Source organism: Xiphophorus couchianus, chromosome 2, assembly GCF_001444195.1.
Source record: "Xiphophorus couchianus chromosome 2, X_couchianus-1.0, whole genome shotgun sequence".
NCBI classification, from domain to species: domain Eukaryota; kingdom Metazoa; phylum Chordata; class Actinopteri; order Cyprinodontiformes; family Poeciliidae; genus Xiphophorus; species Xiphophorus couchianus.
The window spans coordinates 16465872-16484006 of record NC_040229.1 but is presented as its reverse complement, the minus strand read 5'-3'; the positions used below and the strand labels follow the sequence as shown (position 1 = coordinate 16484006).

Here is an 18135-nt window from a genome sequence, read left to right as displayed (position 1 = left end):
ACAACTTTTAGGACTTGCAATAGTGTGTAAGCAGCATACTCACATTGCATATGAATCCTGGAATTTTCACACAGGACAGGAAATCTGATTTGTAGCAGTGTGAACCATGAATATTTGATGGTACTGTTACATATTAAAACTCTACAGACCAGATGATAGTAGGAAATGACTTATACATGATCCTGAGCTTTGCTTACATTTTTGTGTTTCTATTATTATGGATTGAATCTCCTTTAAAATGCTGAATTTGTTAGATAGATATTTGTGGACCAAGACATCACTTTTTTCATGTCAATCAGCTCTAAGGTTTTTATTTAAACCTATACAATAATATTAGAGGTAGGTCACTGTTTCCTCATATGGTGAATAGTTCAAATTTTTAAGATTTTTGTCTCATGCTGTCCTACAAGCAGGATGCAGCTGTCTTTGTGACAGTTGTTTGTGAACTCTCCCTTTTATAGACAAAGAATCAATATGATCTCATCTTCCAAAGACAAGCACAATTAAGAGGTTGCACCTGCACACATCCCCCAACACTCACTCAGACTTGCATTTCCTCCATTTTTGACCAAGACAACATGAAATACTCATTCTAACCCTTAACACATATGCACACTTTCTCCCTGGGGTGCGGTAACCCAAGCCAGACTGCTGTAGTTCCACCTCCCGCTTGAGGCAGAAGGCTAATCTGCTTGTTACTGTACAGATGGGCCCCACACCTTGGACAGGTGCGGCAGCTCCTCAGCTGCACACAAACCAAGGCTGAGCCCACTCAAGCTTGTTGTCTTTGTTGACTTGCTGAGACGGGAAGTGGAAGGGGGAGGAGAGCCTCTGGGGTTCAAGGAAAGGGAGAGGTAATTTGAGCGGTGCATCTCTACCTCTTGACACTACCTCAGGCCATTATTTTTGCCCTTACATGAAGTTTTTTTTTTCTAAATTGAAACTGACAGTTCACCACTATTCTGTGCATTTCAAGCCATCACTTTGGTCTAATTTGTGTCTCTGTATCTTGTAGGTAAAATAGATTGAATAATGCAGGATGTCGAACTGTATTGAGTTCGGGATGGAGGGCTGGCGGACCCCCTGAGGAGTCGGTCCCTGTCCGCTAGACAGACCAGTTACCTTCCACCCTTCTCTTGTCTTTGTCCTTTCTGTGCATTTTTGTCTACAGCACAACAAAGAGATGCAGTGACTGACAGGGTTTGAACATCTCCAAGTTAAAATCTTGCCTCTTCACACATTTTACCAAATATTTACAGTGGTTTGCAAAAGTATTATAGACTATAGTTTTGATTGATTGGCTGATTGATTAAAAAGGTCATTTAAATTATTAAGGAAGAAAAGCTAGCTTTCTCATTTTAAAAAAAGTAATTGCCCCCTTTCGTAAATCAAATATTAATTGTGATGATCAACTACATATTTTAGCTCAATAGCCACACATGGTCCTGAATACTGTCATTGATGTAGAATCAAGAAATCACTTTAATAGTACGAGTCTGACAAAATGAAGAATGCTGAGAGATCAAATCAATAGAAAAACAGATAAGAATCCCAGCTAAATGTGAAAAAGTCATTGCACCCTGAACCTAAAAATGGGAGACATTTAACAGTTTGGAAATCATTACAAAGCCATTTCAAAAGGCGCTGGGGACCCAACAAACCACACTAGGTGCCATTATACACAAATGGATAGAATATGCAACAGTGGTGAACCTTCCTAGTTGTGGGAAATTACTCCAAGAAGCCTCTGGCTCATCCTGGAGGTCAGAAAACATGTAAAGCTCTGCAGGCCCCACATGCCATATGCTCAGTATTCATGATTCAGTGATAGAAAAAAGACTGGACAGAAAAAAGAGTATCCATGAGAAACTGGTTGAACATCACAGAACATATTAACTCAACTCGTTCTTGGATTATGCAGAACGACAGTGATCCGAAGCACAACAGCAAGTCAGTCTGAATAGATTTAAAACTTAACAAAGGCCATGCTTGAAAACCATCCAATGTGTCTGAAATAAACCTATGATGTAAATGGCTTGGTGCTGCTTAGGGTGGCCCAAGCAGTTATTAGGTTTATTAGGTACACTGACCCGCTTCCATTGGTTTAGTATAAGGTTTTAATGACTTTTTTCACTTAATAAATAACAAGGGTAATCCTTAAGTCCTTAAGTTATCCTTAACTGTAACCTGTAATATATCTTCACTGCCTGCTCAGTTGTTATGATGTACACTTGCAGCTTCACTTGCACTTTATCATGACTTAAAAGCAGATTTTTGTATTTACTTCAGTTATACTACCTTGATATGAAAAATCATTTGATCTGAAAAATTTATGTGAGACGAAAAGCACAAACAGATTCGATCTGCAAGGGTGAAATATTTTTTCTTATTGTACATGTACCTTTGTCTAATGACTGGAGCAGAACTATTCCTTTTTTAAAAAAACTAACAGAACAACAACAAAACAAAAACGAAACAAAAAAAATGAGCTAAAGCAGTTTCATAAAAAATGAAGGAGCGGTGGATGATGTCTGGGGGTGGGAGCATGGGGGGTGTAGCCCTCTTAATTGCCCCTCAAGTCGACAGCAGGAGCAATAGGAAGGCCACTCAGTCACTGACACAACTCGTAATTATTAATCAAGCTCAGCTTTTAACATATGCTCCCCCTTTCAACGTATTAGTCCCTCTTTTTCTCTCTTTCCCTTTATTTCAAACCTTGGCTTGCTGTTCTTTGTGTTTCTTGGACAGCCGGAGGAGCAGGATGAGGTCATTAATTATATACCCACCAGGTCCCTGATCGCCACGCGCACCTCTTTCTGTCGCCTGATCCCTCTGCTTGTATGTCTGTGAGAGTTCCGATGACGAATGGGAGAAAATCTGCAGTTGTCTGGGTCTTCTGGGGCCAAACAGCCAGCACTCAAACACAGCAGCGGACAACTGCCCATTAGAGCCAAAGGTCTAGTTTATTGTCGTCATTTATCACAAAGGATATAATAAAGAGCAGGCAGGCTGCACCTGACGGTAGCAAATCTTAACCAATAAGAGGAACCCTTCTCCCCCATTTTGACCTTCTCATTGCAGCCATGAGGTGACTCTTACAGCTTTCTCCTTACAGAAGGAGCTGCAGGAAAACAAACACCACTTTAGCCACAGGCTCCGAAGGACCTGATCTGCATCAGCTGGCCATTCAAGCGCTAAAACTCATTATTCACGGGACCCTTAGGCAAAGCAAATAATGACATCTTGCAGCGTCCTCTGGCGGTCTGAGAGGAAACAACAGCTGACAGAGTATTCTTGAAAAGGGCAATGCTTTCAAGTGGCAGGCAGCTTTGCCATTTAAAGAGATAAATGCATTTAAGAGCTGTTAATATAAAAGGACACAAGCTTCTAACTAGGGTTCACAATCTTTTATTTTTATTTGATGGATTGTTACAAGAATCAGTTTCAGGATTTGGTGTGTCTAATATATCCACTGGGCATTGCAGTGCTTTGTACCAAGGATGTTTTTAGTTCATTGTTCCACACAAAGTAGCTTAAGCTCAATTGGTGAATGGAGAATGTCTGTAAATAATTCTTGTCAATTATTATAGCAGGTTTTTATTTGGATTCAGGTCAGGACTTTGTATAGGCCATCAATTAAATTGAATTGCTTTGATCGAAATCATTCCATTAACTGTAGATCTGACTGCATAGTTTTGTAAGTCTTGGGTTAAAGTGAATCTGCAGGTCAATCTCACGTCTTTTACAGCTAAAACAGGGCTACTTGTCCCTGGTGATAAAAGATATTTCCAAAGCGTAAGGTCTATCTTTCATTGTGAGCATGAAATTTTCAAAGTGATTTGCAGTGTTAGGATTCCTCAGACATGGCATACTGCATCTAAACCATGAACTTAATTTTTTGTCTTCTATGATCTGAGCACCTTCTTTTACAGTTTTGATATGTTTTCAACATGTGGCAAATATGATTTCTTAAAAAACAGCTTTAGCTTTGAGATTCTTCAATTAAATAAGTGGAGTACATTAAGAATTTGCTCTTTATTTACTAATTAAGTGACTAGAAACTGATTTCAAAGGATTTTATGTAGGGGTATCAGAGGGTAAAACACAACAGCAAATCAAATTTATTAGATTTTTATTAGCGTAAGTGAAAACCATGTGTGGTTTTTCTTCTACTTCACCATTAGACACAACTTTCTTTTGCTCAATCACTAAAATATACATATATTCATTGAAGTTTGAGGTTTTAACATGCAAAAACAGAAATAAAAATAATTTTGCTTGGCACTTTTTACTTATAGAATTGTCAACTGCAAATACATTTTTTAAACTTTTTAATCAGTTTATAAGATAGAGCTTTCATACTTGCAAACTACTTCAGGAGAAGATCTCTAAACTAGTTCCAAGGTTAAATAAAATTTCGATGTCAACAATCTGTGTCCTGTTATTGTCTGGCAACAGTCCCGCAAAGTTAAATGCATGTTTAAAAACTGGGATGTCAGACAACTTGGAAAGACAAAGTACATATAATCAGAGTGCATCAAACAACAACAGCTGCAGCAGTATACATGCAAACACCTCTAGACATGTATTAATAGCCTTAGCAGCAGTGGCAGATGCTCACATCTGTTCAGAATAAAAACCCACACACATACATGTGCAAACCCAAAGACACACACGAGCACGAGCTATAAATCTGACACACGTCACCTTTAATTGTTTTAACAAGCCATAACGAGAGCACAGAGGGTCAGAGACACATTTAGGATGATGTAAGTATCCCTGGGAGGATGGATGAGCATCCGTCTGGCAACTGATTTCATATTTGGGTTTAATTCAGCAAAATGGCAGCTGTCTACACCTGGGAGGGAGGTGGTAACAGGACATGTGGCAGCATTTCCCTAATGTTAAAAAAAAAAAAAAAAGCAAAACATGAAGTGTTGCCAAAGAGGTAAAATACTGTCAGGCAGCAAGTCTGCAAACATACCAAATGTATCCAGAGGATGCAAAATGCAAAATTTGCTATGCGCTTCCACAGGAAATTTTCGGTTTTTTCTCCGACCAACTGTAGATGGTCATTTACTCTGAAAGTCTCAGAGTTACTACTGCATTTTTCAAAGAGAAAAATGATTATTTCTCTTCAGAGCTAACATCCAGCTGCAATCAGATTTATTTCTCCTCCATCAATCCACCCTTGAATTCACTCAACCCAGTCTGCAGCTGAAAAATCAACATTGATAAGATGTGTGATGGCAGCATATGGGTCCATATGTCTGAGGGCTGAGCCTGTAGACGGCACAGAGCATGCAAACGAAGCAGCATCACAAACGTGTGTTTTCTGGATGCAGATCATTTGAATATGCCAGGCATCTGTACAGTGTTCAGTGTCTCCATGACCAGTCATGTATGGAAGCCATAAATTAGTCATTAGCGCACCAGAGCATAAAAATTGTAGATGTAAAATGGGAACGTGGTGCTTCAGCTAAAGACATTTTTAATGAAACGAAGCTCTTAAAATAAAGTACAATATTGTGAAAAAGTTCAATATTTTTCATTCATTTCAGAACATAAAACTGTTAAATTACAGATTTATTACACATAGAATGACAGATAAGATGGTCAAAACCTCAAATTCAGTTTCTCAGAAAATTAAACCAATATTTACATTACCATAAAAAGGTAGCGCAAACAGCAATGTCAGAGTAACTGATCATGCCTCCTTTTACATGAATTACTGCATCGACTTGTATTAGTATCTGGGGAAGACATTAAGTAAAAAAATGGTACACAAACAAAGATGAATGTACTTTCAAACATAAAGCTTATTTTGATATTAATGCATTTACTAATCGGTATCCAAGCTTATTCTCGTCTGAACTGCAGTTTTTGCTGCAGCAAGCTCCCTCTGTATATCTGAAAATAGCTGTAATAAAAATGACATAGTAAGTAACTTCATCTTTCAGGTAGAAGCTTCACCTGGAGGCAGTAAAACCACACATTAATGCCTATATCCAACCAGTGGAGGCCATTAGTACAAAAAAAAACAAAAAGCATACCCCTTTGCGGCTTTAAGTCTCCTACTTTACTAATTACGCTCAAAAGAACATGAAAGCCGGGAGCTAGAAACACTGCAGCCAGGGACTGAACCTGAGTCTCTATGGTGTGGGAGGAGTGATGGCAAGTTTGAGCTGCAGGCTGCATTTGTAATCATAATAGTATACCTCGCTTCATGTGATCAGGTCAGAAGTGGAACAAAGCAGTGGCCGCAGGAGACCGAATGTAGCTACATGTTGTGTTTCAAGTGATAATGGTTTCCCCAGCATGCTGTTCCAGGATAAAGGAAGCTGTTATCCATCTTGTCTTTTCTTTCTCAAATTCACTTCTTTGAGAAGACATTAACAAGTAGGCAGTGTGCTAACAGCTGCTAAACACGTTGTTTAAAGGTGGCATTCACATTGTGACCATACTGGCCAGAAAATATAAATCTGTGTTTGGAATGAAAGAAATGCAATAAAAAGGAAATTCAGTTGAAGATAAAGAAAAGGGAAATCAGTGGATAAAAGGAGTTTATCCCCTAACCTGCACACGGGTTTGTATTTTCCCGTGTGCAATAAGCAATGCACAGGGGGCAAAACAAATATGTTACAGATGAAAATGTACATTTTTGGCCAAATTGCAAAATTCTACATTCATCAATCTGACTGGATCATTCTGTGTTGGTATTGGTAGCATCATGCTGTGGGGATGATTTTCTTCAGTAGTGACTTGGAAGCTGATCTGGATTGATGAGAAGGAGGACAGAGATAAAAGCAAAGAACGAATGATCACCTTCTAGCGGAGTAGCAACTCTAAAGATACGTCCAGGGCTACACTGGAAGGGATCAGATCAAAATGTATTCATATCTAGAAGGACCAGGCAAAGTGCACCTAAGTCGACTTGAGACAAAGGTTCTGACAATTGCCTGGATTTGCTCTTTACAGATGCTCTGCATCCAAACTGACTGACGTTTTTCAGTTTCTGAATGGGTCTCAAGATATGAAAAGCTGGTCAATAAACTAATCCAAAAGGCATGCAGCTGCATTTGCAGCAGACAAACTACAAAAAATCAACTCTGAGGACCCAAATATAAATATATATATGTCACATTTTTGAGTGATTATTGTAAGATACTGTACATTAACGTTTGAGGCTCTAATATAACAAAATGTGCAAATATTCAAAGACTATGATAAGAGTATAAAAGAGTATTTTCTGCATCTGGGTACCCTGGTCTTCTATTTGATCAACATTTATATTTATGTCACTTTTCCTGTAAATTTCTGTGTGTGAATGTGGAATTATAACATTCCAGCACAAAAAAACAACTTTGCAATTGCTGTTCTCTCATGGCTGCCTATAAAACTCTCCCTTGGGACAATCTATTTGATGCAATTACACATATAGAGCCAATGTACATAATGGGATTGGTGAAGGCCCTTTTAACACTGGCCATAACAGTGATACACTAAAATAAATGCTTTAATGCTTGCATGGGCTGAAGTTATCATTACTATTCATTTGTTTGCTTCCTAATCGGAAATTATTTAAAATTGCCTGAAGACAGACTGCAGCAAGCGAAGTGGAAAATTTGCACTCTTACAATTTCCATTGCTGCTGTCCTTCATGGGCTGAATTTTATCCTGGTTGGTCGTACATTTTATGCTGCTTCAACGGGACAAAAGAACATTCGACATGCTTGATCCAGCAAGGTGCACACACACACCCACACCCCTTCACGCAGACGTGATTAGAGAGGGAGTGTGGACAACAGAACACATTTTCAAACAATGTGAACGAAATGTGGAAGACCATTGTTTTTTTCTTTTACTTCTTTTATTATTATTGGTAGAAAATGGGGTATGATATTCAAAATAGATATTAAGAAAATCAGCTACCGTTATTTAAAACTTCAATGAATTCAAGGTATTTGACTGAGAATTGAAGAGTGAAATGGTAATCAGAAAAATATTGTTTTTCACCCTATGCGCTCTACAAGATTCTCAAAAGTGCAGTGTTGAGTTTATTCAGTCCTGTTTATTTGGATACTTAGTAAAATTCACTGTAACAAGCTGCCCTCAGAGTTTATTGAATCAGCAAATAGATTCCACCTGGTTGTAATCACTTTCAATATAAACCTTCCTGTTTTGAAAATGCCACAGAGCTTTGCTAGAAAACACTGGTCAACAAACAGCAGCCAGAAGAAGCTCAGCAAATAACCTGAAACAGAAATACAGCTACAACTTTTCAGACAGGAACTTGAGTCCCTTTGGCGTCTTATCCAAAATTAACAAGATAGTGTCTGAGATGACAGCTGGGACATGAAGCTCTATATTCAATAAGCATATGTGTGCGCATTAGTGTGTGTGTCCCTGTCTGTGACTACGTGTGTGTGTGGGGGGGCGCGGGCAGGGCTGTGCGTGTGTATGCGTGTGTTTGTTTGTTTGCACGTCGCCCATGTGGCTCCAGTCACCAGACATCCTTCTGCTGATTTCTTTGGCCTTTAAATGTTGCCAGATAACCTGCTGTGCATCAGCACATAGTGAATGTGTGTGTCTTAGTGTCTGAGTGCATTGCCAAAGACAATTCCACCTTCTGCGACAGACCCCCTAGTCCACTAACTCTACCTTTTTCCTATAATTATTCTCATCTGAGCAGTGAGGCGGTTGGGATTCAAGGCCGTGGGTCTGGTCACTCTCTTTGTAGCTCAGTTTCTCTCCTCTCTACCTTGACCTTAACTCTCAGGACAAGCTGCCTACTTTTGAAGTGAAGCACATGGAGGGTTTGATGCAGGTGGGAGAAGAGAAGGAATGAATAAAATTTGTATTTCATTAAAATGAAAGACGAGAGGAGGAGTTATGGTGATTATGACTTGCATATACAGATGAGAGACGCATGTAGATAAAGAGTCTATAGTTTAAAAAGCCTCTTTTGTAATGGAAAGGTGTAGGTTTGTGACAGGCACCAGAAGACGAAACCGGAGATACTGACAGAGACACAGAGCAACAAAAAGAGGAGCAGCTGAATCTCTCTGATTGGACTGATAGAACACTGACAGGGTTAATCTCTAGATAACAACTCCCTATTGATTAGCGCACACACGAGCCGATTAGAGAATTGATACACAGCACACACACTTACAGCCTACATGATCTCCAGAGAAGACTTTTCAGGAGCTTCAGATCCTTGCCCTACTGACCTATATGCATAAATAAGACACAAGAGGGGTTCCCACTGGGGATCTTTTCTTTTTTAAGAGTCTTTAGATGTTCTGTTTGTTTAGATCTACAGTTTCAAAATGTAAACAAGTCCTTCATGTTTACAGCAGAAGTGAAAAGTGTTAAAGTTAGGAAGAGAGAAGTTATTAATGTATGTGCTGTAATTTTTAAAAGAAGGTTCTTATCATTCTTTATTGTTATTATTGCTAAATGAATAAATGTGACAATAAAAGCAACATCAAAAATATTAATAATCAAATAGGGAATAGGAAAAGAAAAGCAAACAAAAGAAAGTCCCAGAAATAATATTAATACATTTACTAAAAGCAAAAAAGTCTCATGATTGATCCGCAAAAACTAAACAAAAACTCAGCAAGAGCTTATTTTTCTATTGTCACTTCGAGGTAAAAGTCAAGTGTGGTGTAAAGATGCCTTTTTGTTTGTCCTTTGGTTCAAAAAAACATACTGTTGCACTTTTTTTTGTTAAATGCAGAACAAATTTAATGTACAGCAGTTTTGCTCTTTGATAAGCTGTACCTCACTATTCCACAAAGACAAAACATTACTCTGTCTACTCTGTCTTATATGCAAATAGACAAATATAATGTTGTAAAACTTTGTAAGTGCCATGAATTTAATGAAATAGAGTGAGAAAATTAAAATTCATGTCCACGCTTGATACTTTCTTTCATCTCTGAAGCCAAGTGAAAAGGCATTAACAGAAGATTACGCAGGGCAAAGTTTGACAGACTCCTCTGCTTGATCATCATCAAATCTGCTAAACTCACTTTGATGCTAAGACAGAGATACGCGTATATCATCTACCAGTTATGGGAAGTTCATTCTAGCTGATGAAGATGAATCAAAAAATCATTTAGTTATTAAAAATGACTCGGATAGATTTGCCAGAAAGCAAAATCTGGCCAGAGTCGCAGACGGCACAGTCTTGATTCTATGCCATATTACAGAAGCCAAGTCTATCTTCAAAAAATGGAAAAACCCCTGCTAGCTCTTCTCTTTGGATTAGATGACGAGCCAATCTGCATACACCAATTATAATGCTAATATTACCTGCCAAAAGCAGGGCAAGGGGCAGACAGGCAGAAGGAGAGACAGACAGACAGGTGGGCAGACAAGCTCAACTCTTGGCTTGAAAAAAGGTGCAGTACATGCAGCACAGGAGTAAAGAAAAAATGAGATTAAAACAAACAAACAAAATTGAAAAGGAACATGAGCTGTAGAGGTGAAAGAGGAGAAATGAGCAGATGGTGGTCATGCATGATAGCTCACAAAGTCAAGGCTAAAGCAATACTATTTAGTATTTCAAGAATAAAATCTGAAATAATGTACTAATAAAGGTGATTTTTCCCATTTAAATTTGTGTTTGGATTTTTTGTCGGACGCTGTGAAAGGAGGGATAAAACATGAACGGGAGACAGGAAGAGAGATACATGAAAGATAAAGAGAAGTTAGAATATCTTTTTGATTTTAGGCAAGAAGAAGGTGGCTGAAAGAGAAGGAGTATAGCAGAAGAAATACTATAAAATGAAAAGCTCATTCTTTACAGTGAAAAGTTTAGATTAGATTCATAAATCATTAAACACAGCACATCTTGCAGTAGAAAGAAGAAAGAGACCTGCTTGAATTACTTAGTATATCAACTGAATAAAGCTTTGTTCTGGTTAAAGGGGGATCTTTTTCTCTCCACCGCTGCTACATGCATGGTTGGCATGAGGGATTGCTGCAAAGTCAATGGCAATAAACAAGCGATTGTCATGCTCATCCAAGAGGAGTGAATGCTGCAAATATGTGACTAAATGCAACCCTTGGATGGAAAGTTGCAAAGCTTTTAAACCAATTTTAATACAGTGAACTTAATGCACTGTTTTATAAATGTATAGTTAGATTATTTTCTGGATTTTTGGGTTGAAACCTATTTCCAATTTTCTATTAGGTCTGGCCTGCCAGTTAACGTTTTTACCCAATAGCAAACCATTTCAGATATTTTTAACTCAGAAAAGGCACACTGTCGTTAATGTCACTAAATTGATAGGAGGTTTTAGCTTTTATTAATTTAATGACAAGGGAGACAAAATGGACTTTACAGTACTTTAGGTACTATTCAGCAATCACAACAGATCGTGTGAAAATGACCAAATCCAATCTCTTTTTTCCAATTGATTGGTACATTTCTAATTTTTTACTTCCTTTGCAATCCTTTCTGTTGAGCTCTTGATGCTGAACACATCATCCCACTTACACCATTTTGGATGAGATACGAGTCCCTAATACAGAGAAGGTCATATTGTACAGGAACAATAGTGAATCCTCACTTTCAGAAATTCATGCAAATCACTGGACAATCAGCAGCCAGTTCTTCCCTTGCACTCTTGTCTCCACTCCTTTTTGTCACTTGCCTAAATCCAAAGGCCAGCAGTTTGTGCTGACTGGAGATGGGCACCACTTTGAAACACTGAGTCATTCTTTCAGAGCATCGCCTCATTAATCTATGTACACACACATACACGCAATCACTCACTGCTTGTAAACTGCATTTTGGATCTCTGTCTCCCGCGCACTGCAAACCTACTACCTTTTGCATCTCTCCAGACATGCTCTCTAACATTAGTCTTTTCGATGACAGATTTTTATGGATGAAACAGTAGTTGCCATGTTCTGAAATTTCCGTGGTAACTCACCCTCGTCCTCATTGGAGACAGCAGTCCCTCCATAGCTGATTTGGTTGGTTCCGGTGGGCTTGCTGGGCCCCCTCAGCTGTGTCGGTGTATTATCCCAATCCGCAAATAGATCCTGTTAGAAACGCTGTCTCATCCTCTGAGCGAGCATCTCTTCTTCAGCTACAGCTCTCTACCCACCCAGAGAGCCCAGCACGCTGACAGGCACACAGAGAGTCTGTGTGCAATGTGGGAGTGTGTGCAGGCATATATGCACCCACACATCCACACACACACACACACACAGCTTGAAGCAGGAGGCGAGAGGGCAGTGAGGAACTCCTGGTGCTTCTCTCTCTATCTCCAACCTGTCATCAGATGTGTGATCCTACCCTGCAAACCTCTGTGCTGTTAATGTGAAATGTCCATAAAGGGTTTCTCTCTTCTCTACCTTTCTCTCTACATCCTTTAGCTTATCTCTCCCCCCCCCCCTGCCTCACTAACTCTCCCTCGGTGCCGCCAGCTACATTTGTTCCATTCAATGTGTCAAATGATTGCAGGTCTTTTTTTTTTTTTTTAGTCGTAGTGACCTCCGTCTGCTGGCTCTCTCTCTTCCCTCTTCCTTCTGTCCCTCACCCACTCAGTCTGTTTGTGAATCCTTCACGTAGACGGTCTACTCCAAATTCCCGCCCAACGTGAGAGGTGAGACAGAAGATATGCTTGTAGTGCCTGTGCGTTTTTGAAAGTGATGGTGATAGATAGCAAGAAAAACAAAGAAAAAAAAAAGAGAGGGCACTCTTTGGTCCACCTTTGTCCCTCTAGACAATAGTGACTCTTCATTGCCTAGCAACATGATCAACCACTATTTTCATAATAGACGAGGCATGAGTCACCAATTCAAATATTTAGACATTGTTTTGTTGCTTTCCAACCTGTTCAAAGTCACATATAGGGTTTCCCCACCAACACACGTCCAAGCCCAGACCAGGACTAAAAGAAAAAATACTGAGCTGAACGCACAAAAAAACCACTGTTGATCTTTTATACTTCCAGAGCAATACGGATGCATTTCCCACTGTAAGAAGACCTTGGGGTTGACACAAAATATGCTGGAAATACTACACATCCCTTCTGGCATGGGAATCCTCCAAAATGATCTGGAGACAGTTGGAGAGGAGAGGGAGTTCCCTTCTGGACCTGATATCGTCATGGTGGTATCAGGTCTTCCGGTCATCTTGGATAACTGGAGGACAATGGATGGATGAATGGATGACAGTGTAAGGAAACTATCTGAATGTTAATGAAGTCAACTTCCTCATAAAATAAGTCTTTACAATTCTTACTACTTACTACTCATTCAATAAATTGACCTGGACATGGTGTGGGAATGAAGTGTCTTCCTTAAGGGGAAATTATGTGAAAACATATAGTTTTAACAATCATACAACAAGACAGTTTTGCATCATCTTATCTTAAGGGAAAATTGCGTTTTCCTTCAGCTACTTTAATGAAATTGATTTGGCTGATGACCTGCCTAATTTATATTAAAATAAAACGTCTAATTGAATTTCTGACTACTAATTGGTATTTTCAAACTGCACTGTAGATCTGTGTTCCATTTTAAGCAGGATTTTTAAAAACCAGCAGGTTGTTTTAAGAACTAGCAGTTTTTATGAACACACCAGTGCATGACATTAGCTTTAGAGTGAAGTTTTACAAGCAGCTCCTTGTTTCCATTCACAACATGATAAATGGTATTTAAACCCAAAACGTATTAGATTAGAGAAAATAATATTGTGTTATCTCAGGTTCAGTCCTACTTAATGTAAATATTAAATCTCAACATTTTCATATTGCTCCCTCCTATCCTTAAAAGATTAAAAGCAAAACATAAATTGGTGGAAGCCACAAGATTTTAATTGGTTCTCAATTTCATGATCTTCTCTCAAGTCCCAAACAAATGTGTTTTTCTTTTTCCTCTCGTTCATCAAAGAGTTGTTGTAAAGAAAGGCCAATAGCTCCAGTGCTTTCTGGCTGCAAACTGTAATATTGTCTGTCCTTTAGAAAGATAAAAACACATGCAAATTTTCTCCCATGTTTTCAGTTGTTGCCATGAGAACTATGTTCATAAGGGCAGCAGCAAAAAGAAACTGCTTAAAAAAAACCAAACTAAAATAAATAATCAAATCTGAGCATTCCTCCACCCACTGTCTTTCCCTGCCGCAGCTGTTGGATCTAAGTATGAAGTGAAATGACACACTCGGGTTCAGGTGGCCACCTGCAGACTTTGACAAGGCTCTCTGCCTGAACTGCATGATTCCAAGTGAAGCATTCGCTCTCATGGTGTTCTTTTTGTCTCTCAATTATTTTTAGTCTGGTCTCTCCACATTGACCCAAATAGGACCAAAAAAGTGTTAAATTTACTAAATTAATGATGATAGAATATCTCTGGGGATGTTCTTTCAATCCTTTGTGCTGCACATAATTTTATAGTGATAACCTTCACATGTTACTTTGTGAATTGTTACAGTCATTAATAAGTTCACCAATATTTCCACAGATGGTTTTATATTAACACATCCCTTTTTTGAATATATTTAGTTAGAAAACCAGCCTATTAGCAGCCTAAACCTTCAACTGAGTGTTTCTCATCACTAAGCTGTCAGTATGTAGTAAACTCAGATTATTTATTTGGCAATAGAACTAACAGAAATCACTGTAATGCAAGAAATTTGTGTAGTAGCATTTACAAGTGGCATTAAATATAAGTAATCCCTATGTTACAATGAATATCATCCGTAATGCAAAAACAGCCACCACCCCTTTCACAGATGGATAGGTGTGTTAAGGTATGTAACCCCTCCAGGTGGTGGTTAATAGCTAACTCACTGATTTTTGTCAGCACATTTTATACATGTTATGAACGTCACACTGTCGAATGATCATTGAATCGATCAAAAAGCAGATAGACTGGAACCTCGTGTCACATTTTAGAATTGATCCCTGGCCAGCTGAGAGAGCACGAACATTTCAGCACAACAAAGTGTGGGTATGACTCAAGGGGCAGGTGACAGAGCCATTGGAGCTTGAACATACAAATTTCTGTAGAGAGAGTAGAGAAGGATTGGGATTTGTTTTTAATGCAGACAATGGCATTTCATTATCTGTTTTTACCTTTGATTTTCAAAGCCAAAAAGTAATTGTAAGAACACTTTTTAATAAAAACAGAAAGGGAATACCCTAATCTGGATTAGCAGTGGATCAGTACTGGACATAAGACAAGATCTTTTAAACAGAATAAAGTTAAATTCAACACAAAAAACTAAAATATCTGTACCATTGGCTTTATCTGAGTTTTTAGTGCCCAACAGATGGACTCTTGCTGGTTAATGTCTGGTTTGCTCCTAGCCAAGTTGGGTCTATTTCCATTGGGAGACTGTTCCTCACTATTGTTGGCTTGAATAGGCAGGAATGTGGGAGCGCCCTGAGCGCACAGGAGCTGTGGTCCACACCCTGATGATACCATTTGCAGCAACACGAGTTTATTTGATGGACTCAAATAAACCCAGACATTTCATTTTGTCTTAAAGGCAAACAGTCAAAAATGTTAAGTAGCTAAGACTGTAGCCTAAAATTTTCCATCTAGGTTTTATCATGGCTGATTCAAATCAGTAGAATGTGTTAAGCAAATAGTCCTTACACTGTATGAAATACAAGGCACACCCACACATCCAACACACATGAATACATTATCTAAACATAATCCTCTTAAACACAGGTACTAATGATGCTGGGGGAAGAAATGTCACCAAGGACAAGACAACTGGAAGAGCTCAAACTCCATTAATCACCAGACCTCTAAGCTTAGTGGTGTCATTAGACCCAAAGCAATCTCTACTCTTATACCAGCTCAAAATACTATAAATTACTATTTCACTTTAGTTTACCTCCAAATGTATCCTTTGAGGAAAGATTTTTGTTTTTTGTGGCAAGGCCTCCCAACTTACAATATATTTTTAGATTGATGCAATGTGGATGGCTTTTGTGCATGTTCCTGACAAGCCACAGTGACATACAGCCCCATATATCACCATCATGCATTCCTGCTGACAGTGAACCTGTCAGCAAACCCAACACTCACACACTGACCACACACACATTTACCTCATGTGCCAACCCCCAACCATACCCAGTCACTAATAAACCCACACATACATAAAGAGGAGACTAGGTGGTTGGGATGTAGTGGGTGATAAACACCACAATCACAGAACAATGTGCACAGGGCAATGCACATTGATTGCACTGTAGTGCACAATATCCTTATACCCATCCCAACCCCCTACTGTCCCCATCCCCCTACTACAGCCTTCTCTCCCCTTCACTTACATCCCTGACACCCCAGCTGGACCCCAAAATTAATCCCTCATGACTTTTCCACTATACAGATGTGAACGGACAAAACCTGGTTTAGTGAGTGAGTCAGTGAGGCTTTCGTCTTTTCATTTGTTGATAATTTTGGTACAGTACATTGTGTTTAGCAATGTTGTAATTCAAGCGGGATTCAAGAGGTTGAAATATGTGAGAAAATTGTAACGACGTCCATAACTGTCTCTATATTCTGTTTTTCCTGTAGAGAGCTGCAATTACACTGTGGAAAGCAGACATCCCATAGGCTAAAGTAATTAACTACGACTGAAAACACTGAAACAATGTGGAAACTGGAATTAATTGCAACTATTATCAAATAAACCATATCAAGGAAGGGAAGATAAGATGTGCTTCTCTCCCTCTGCATGCTTCAACTTAAAGTATTTGAATTATTGTCTCAATGACAGATTAGTATGTTTTTGTCTGCTCCCTATTAAAACAGAGATATTTACTATGTTTCCAAGCTGTGTGTAGAAAAGACCAACATGTCTGTATACGGCCTTCTCACCTACTTACAAGGCCGTAACGTTACCGCTAAATCAATACCATTAGAGTTGAAGAAATCTGTTGTTGACCCTCCTACTATGGAATGGATAGTCTTTTCTCTGTAGACCAACAACATCGATGCAGGAATGACCCATCCTTACTAACAACACATTGTCAATATTCGGTTTGTTCCAGTCCAGAAAAGGAAGGAGGGAAAGCTCCTTGTTGGAGGTTATTCATACTTCAGATTAAATATCAAACTGAGTTCTTCATGTTTGAATGCCTTGAAATTGGAAAATAAAATAAAGATGAGTTGAAATTATTATAATAATGATATTTGTAGGGCCAGAGATATGGGCCTTGGGATAACATTTGTATTTCTTGAACTTTTCAACATTTTGTCAAAATTCCAATGACAAGCTCAAATTTATTTTATTATATTTTTATAGGGTAGTGCATAATTTACAAATAAAAATCAGAAAGTGTGAACTTGTGTTCCTTTTACTCTGATCCAGTTCAACCAATTGGCCTTCAGTTAGGAAATTGGTAGAGTAGAAATACTAACATAAATGCCTCTGTCATGTCAAGGTATTCTTTTTTTTAAAATTTTTTTTAGAAAATATTAGCAAATTAAAGTGGTGATTAAATAAAATCACATGAACGTTTGTAAGTAGGACTGTCAGTTTGTATTTGTAAGCTGACAAAATGTAAAAAAAAAAAAAATCAACCAGTCTGAATAACGCTCTGTCTCTGCTGTGGGAGTTTTCGACAAATTTCCACAAAATTGCTTGTTGGTGTTTGGCGTCAGAGATTTTCCATGATATATTAGAGTGTGAAACTGCTTTAGCCCTTCCTTTCCCACAGCTAAGAGGTCCAGGTTTCAGAGAGCCAGTCTGATTGCTGCCTCAGGGAATTTATTTCACATCTAATCTAAAAGTTCATTAAAGTGCGTCCCAAGAAACATGCTTCACATGCAGACTCCTACACTGTGGTCATTCTCATATACAGAGGGTAAGAAATATCCTTCACCATTATGTCCTTAGATGTAGATATTTGCAGCATGTGGCTGTTCTTCATTACTGTCTGCAGTCCTAAACACGGAGAGGGAAAGCCCCTTCTTCTGTCACATCTCACCACTGCTCAGAGGGAGGAACATCTTATCTCACAACTGCAGAGAGGGAGCGAATTAAGAAGGAAAAAAAAAAGATGGATGAGGGGGCATAATGTGAGCAGGGCTCCGTAGGGGGGAAGGACATATGGTATTTTGGGACAGTGGCCAAAGGGGAAAAGC

At 38.8% G+C, this 18135-nt stretch overlaps 1 protein-coding gene across 2 annotated transcripts in view; it reads right to left on the bottom strand.

Annotated features, from left to right (window-relative positions):
- Window positions 1-18135, bottom strand: part of frmd4a (FERM domain containing 4A) — a 113650-nt gene that overhangs the window by 83418 nt on the left and 12097 nt on the right. Inside the window, exon 1 of one of the 2 annotated variants that reach the window (XM_028032628.1) lies at window positions 11952-12171. The exons of the other annotated variant lie outside the window; for it this stretch is intronic. Within the exon in view, the coding sequence (XP_027888429.1) occupies window positions 11952-11984 (33 nt within the window). The 5' untranslated portion in view covers window positions 11985-12171. Of the gene's footprint in view, window positions 1-11951; window positions 12172-18135 lie in introns of those variants that run through there. 2 annotated transcript variants of the gene reach the window in all.